This window comes from Chrysochloris asiatica, unplaced genomic scaffold (assembly GCF_000296735.1).
Source record: "Chrysochloris asiatica unplaced genomic scaffold, ChrAsi1.0 scaffold00115, whole genome shotgun sequence".
NCBI lineage: Eukaryota > Metazoa > Chordata > Mammalia > Afrosoricida > Chrysochloridae > Chrysochloris > Chrysochloris asiatica.
This window is the reverse complement of record NW_006408633.1, coordinates 4162840-4164368: the sequence shown is the minus strand read 5'-3', so window position 1 is coordinate 4164368 and position 1529 is coordinate 4162840. Positions and strand designations below refer to the sequence as shown.

Below are 1529 nucleotides of genomic sequence, written 5' to 3'. Positions count from 1 at the left end.
ATGAAGACCCTCAACGAGATGGATTGATACAGGAGATGCAACAATGGGTTCAAACACAGCAAAGACTGTGAGGAGGATAGTAGGACCAGGCGGTTCTGGCATGCGTGGGATCATCACGAGTTGGAACCAACTTGATAGTACCCAACAACAAACAATAACATGAGGACAAGAGGAACAAGCTAGAATGGCAAAGTCATACACTGTTGTTTTGAGTCTGTCACTTGAAGCAGAATCAAATCTTAACAGATTCAAACACTCTTTGAATGTTGCTTGCTATCAATGCAACAAATTATACCCACAACATATCACCTATGGTTTCCAGTTTGAGTTTCTTTAAAGCAGGGTTTCTCACACTCAGCAATACTGCACTTTCGATCACATGCTTCTTCTTTGTGGGAAGCTGTCTTGTGGACTGTAGGATGTTTAGTAGCATCCTTGGTTTCTAGAACCCACCAGATACCAGAAACACTGCTGAGTTGAGATGATCACAGATATTTCAAGGCATTCTAATTTTCCAGATGTTCAAAAGTGCCCCTATTTGAAAACCACTGCTTTAGTACAGTGAAAATTTAAAGGCATTTGCAAAACAACTTGGCATACAATTTTTGAAATGTACCCTAAATTATTTATAGTTGTTTCATCTACACCTAATACAACAGGAATAATTTTTTAACAATTTCTATTTTAGAAAATCTCTCAAAAACATTTGATGCAATGTTCATATGTTGTTGTTAATCACCATTGAGCCAGTTCCGACCCATGGGCACACCCATGGCCACACAACATTTCAACAACTGTTACCTTTGAGAAGCAGATTACCAGGTCTATTTCCCGTGGTACCTCGGGGTGGGTTTGAACCACCAATCTTTCAGTTATGTCTTTACACTCATGTTTATGTAGAAGTGTTTATGTAGACTTCACATTTTTAATTAAAATAAGACTGGCAACTAACATAAACAGGTTTGTAAACAAACACTTGGATGTTGGCAATGAATCAGTGATATAAAATACAAATCTACAGACATGCAAGAGAGTAACCCATGATCAATAATATCTGTAAGAATTAACAATAAGAAAAGGAAATGGTAGTTTACATGACAAATTTCTTACACGGATGGTAGTGAAATGAGGTTTTATTGTTAAAAGCTAGTACTCCTGAGGACTTCCGGCTGGATGACAAACTAGGAAGACACACTGTACAGACTCTCTACAACAAAGGTATGAGAGACTAAATAAAACAGACACAGATGAAAATTCTGGCACCTTGGATTTCAGAAGAAAGGTTAGAAAGGTGGAAGGAGCACTTGCTGGGAGGAGAGGCTGAGCAGGGATGGCGTGAGAGGAAGACTGAGTGGTGAATGACTAGTCAGATGTGGCCCAACCATCTTGTGAGCAGCTTTGGAAGTGGATGGAGATCTGACAAGGCAGATCTGGTAGGAGATGGAGATGGTATGATTTCTTCTTTTTCTCCACATTCCCCTGGTGACCAGAGGTGCAGTCAGCTCCTACCCTAATCCATTCCCAGTGCA

The 1529-nt window shown here is 39.9% G+C and overlaps 1 protein-coding gene across 1 annotated transcript in view; it reads right to left on the bottom strand.

The window, feature by feature from the left end:
• Positions 1-433, bottom strand: part of SPINK2 (serine peptidase inhibitor, Kazal type 2 (acrosin-trypsin inhibitor)) — a 2222-nt gene extending 1789 nt beyond the window's left edge. Inside the window, exon 1 of the mRNA XM_006868071.1 lies at positions 353-433. Within this exon, the coding sequence (XP_006868133.1) occupies positions 353-433 (81 nt within the window). The remainder of the gene's footprint in view (positions 1-352) is intronic.
• Positions 434-1529: the final 1096 nt, after the last annotated feature.